We start from the raw sequence: 2,864 nt of genomic DNA, 5'->3' as shown, positions 1-2,864 counted from the left end.
TATATATATATATATACACACACATATGAATATCTAGGCTTTCATAGATACTTGTAATTCTTTGATTTACATATTTTTAGCCTAATTTCATCTCCTTTATTTAAAAATTTAAATATACATCTGAAAATAATTTTGTAGAAATTATTAAAATAATTATATACGACGTCCAAGCTGATTGTTAAAATATCAAAGCCTTTTGCAGGATTGGTCATTGTGCTTTCTTATTTATTTCTTAATTATTTTAATGGTCCAACGAAAATATTTTCAGATTTGTATCTAAATTTCTACATTAGATATTTTAGCAAAATCATCCTTTTCATATAGAAAACATATTTAAGAGAAATTATAATAGATACATGTTTGTCGTCTGCGTACCTCTCTCGTCTCTTCCCATATGAATCCAAAAACATATAGCACAACGATACCTTCAAGAGGAGTAGGGGCCGCGCCTCTCTGTCGAGCCAAGTAAGCTTCGAGGTTTCTCTTCATTTCCTGGCTACCCAAGAATCTAACGATTTCCACTTCTGCACGCTGCGATACTAGCATGAGTACAACTACAAACAAATACGTAATATGTTAGCTGTTGGTTAGATAATGGCACTGATATTATTATTTCAAGATTCAAGTCTTATCTGTTTTATAATTAAAGCTATAATGTAGCTTACACAAAAAGAATAAATAGGATGACGCGTGAACCAAGAATTTCATAAAAGGTCTTCGCATAAGCTGTCCCGTTTTTGATCCCGGCATTAGATAATACATGATACAATAAAATGGAAATAGAACTGCTGTCTTTGCAAGAATGCCGACTCTTTGCAGAGTTGACATTCTTCGAAATCCGGGAACCCCTTCGTACCTTTGGATAGGATGAGATATTCAAAAGTGTTTTTAAATTCATTTCACAAATTATGTTTTTTGTGAAACAAAATATGAAACATCCCTATCTCATACAGCACATTTTATTCAAGAAGTGTTCTGGAAAGATCCTTAGGATGTTCTTAGGCCGTTCCTCACCTCATCTGTGCTTTATGAAATAGAGTCCTTGGCTTACCAGATTGCTGCCAAGAGCTGCTGAACGTGAGAATGCGAGACGAATCTTTTTTGCTTATACTCTATAGCTTGTTCCAGACGAGCCAATTGTTTGCTAAGTATGGCATTTTCTTCTTCTGGATCGTAATTTAAGATGGTATCTAATTCCGTGGTAGTCCGGACGTATTGCAATAAATCGACAGCGAATCTATTCGGAACAATTATAACTCTTGATTAACATTAGCAGAATCAAGTGTTTCTGTACTCTTAAAAGAATGAAGTGTATAATAAGGTAATATGAAAATAAAGAAAGTAATAAAAATGTTTCATCAATATATATATGTAAAAGATAGACTTATTGAAAAATCAAAAAATTTCAGAATCTTTTTTTTTTTCAAGGAATATAATATTAACTTCCCAGAACTAATGTCAAAATCTATAGCAACAATTACTAACGCTATAAGATATATTCAATTTATATTAATTATAATAATAAAAAAACACTAATTAATTTCAAGGAATCAAAATGACATATATAAATTTTCTTTTAGAGGAGATACAGCATTTTTGTTGAAACAATGAATAAATAGGAATTATTAATTATTAGTCAGTGCGTGGTCAAAGTTAAGTTACATTTCTACGAGATGTTAATTTGTAATGTTTTCGAGAATTAATTATGTGTTGATATAATTATATTACTAACCGAGAAAAACTAAGTAAGCCGAAACATTTTATATTTTGTACAATTATGACAAATTGAATATATAATAATATTAATAATATAATAATATATTGAATAAATTGAATATATAATAATTATTTTTTATAATTGATCGTTATAAACCATTAACCAGTAATTTGCTTTATAATCTCACACGAGCCTGTTACCTTATAGATTCAAAGTAACTGATTTGACATAATGGTTTAAAAAAGAATAAATACTAACAATATGTTAATAAGAATAATCCAATTTATATCTTTGTAGATATAATATAAAGAAAATTAAATTCTTTGATATTTTTGATAAAAAAATTTATAATCGAAGATTTCCACCATCAGCTCCGAGGGTTAATCTAAAGAAACGGTCAATTATGACCGTTTGATACTTTTAATTTTACATACAATATATAATCACATTTTGTGAAACAAAAATACTTACTTTTCTACCTGCCGTCGTAGTTTTAAGTATTCGGCTCTACTTTCAGGTTCCGAAATGGCCAGTTCCCTAAGTTCCCAACTTAATTGGAAAGCTGTCATTAAAGGATCTGTCGAGCTCAAAGCTATTAAACTTGGACTTGCTAAAGCCTTATATTCGGAAATTCTAGTAGATGACAGACGTAACGGATCGCCTAAATCGTAATTCTAATTAGAATGTAATATAATTTTAATTATATTACATCTTCTATCAGCAATTTCTATATTGACAATTTATAATATTTTTCTAATATCTGTATTTTCTAAAATCTTCTATTAGGAGACGAATTAAATTTATCAGAATATCTCTCACCGATGGTTGCCTGAAGACAATCGTCACAGCCACACCTCACGTCATGCGGCATCGGCAAGGTAGCTCCTCGATCCAGTAAAAGTTTCAAAATTTCATAATTATTGCGTTGTGCCGCGAGCATCAATGGTGTCATGTCCGTCGGATATCTGGCTGATGCTGGATCTACCTTCTGCCAGCTGTGTATGATCTGCTTTTCGGCTGTAATTAAAGTGTGAAGCATACGAAAGACAAATAATAATTCTAATGCAAATAAGTTCTAATGCAATTTTATTTTCAATAAAATTAAAATTGTTTATTTTATAATTTATTTATAATTGTTTATTTATAA

At 30.0% G+C, this 2,864-nt stretch overlaps 1 protein-coding gene across 1 annotated transcript in view; it reads right to left on the bottom strand.

The window, feature by feature from the left end:
- The window catches only part of LOC108688627 (transient-receptor-potential-like protein), a 10,447-nt gene that overhangs the window by 4,837 nt on the left and 2,746 nt on the right, over positions 1 to 2,864 (bottom strand). The window contains exons 3-7 of the mRNA XM_018194967.1: positions 2,537 to 2,734; positions 2,189 to 2,378; positions 1,052 to 1,237; positions 666 to 856; positions 376 to 554 (exon numbers count right to left, since the gene is read on the bottom strand). Of these exons, the coding sequence (XP_018050456.1) occupies positions 376 to 554; positions 666 to 856; positions 1,052 to 1,237; positions 2,189 to 2,378; positions 2,537 to 2,734 (944 nt within the window). The remainder of the gene's footprint in view (positions 1 to 375; positions 555 to 665; positions 857 to 1,051; positions 1,238 to 2,188; positions 2,379 to 2,536; positions 2,735 to 2,864) is intronic.

The sequence above is a fragment of the Atta colombica genome, unplaced genomic scaffold, assembly GCF_001594045.1.
Source record: "Atta colombica isolate Treedump-2 unplaced genomic scaffold, Acol1.0 scaffold236, whole genome shotgun sequence".
Taxonomy (NCBI): Eukaryota; Metazoa; Arthropoda; class Insecta; order Hymenoptera; family Formicidae; genus Atta; species Atta colombica.
The sequence above is the reverse complement of the archived record's forward strand: the minus strand, read 5'-3'. Positions and strand labels throughout refer to the sequence as shown.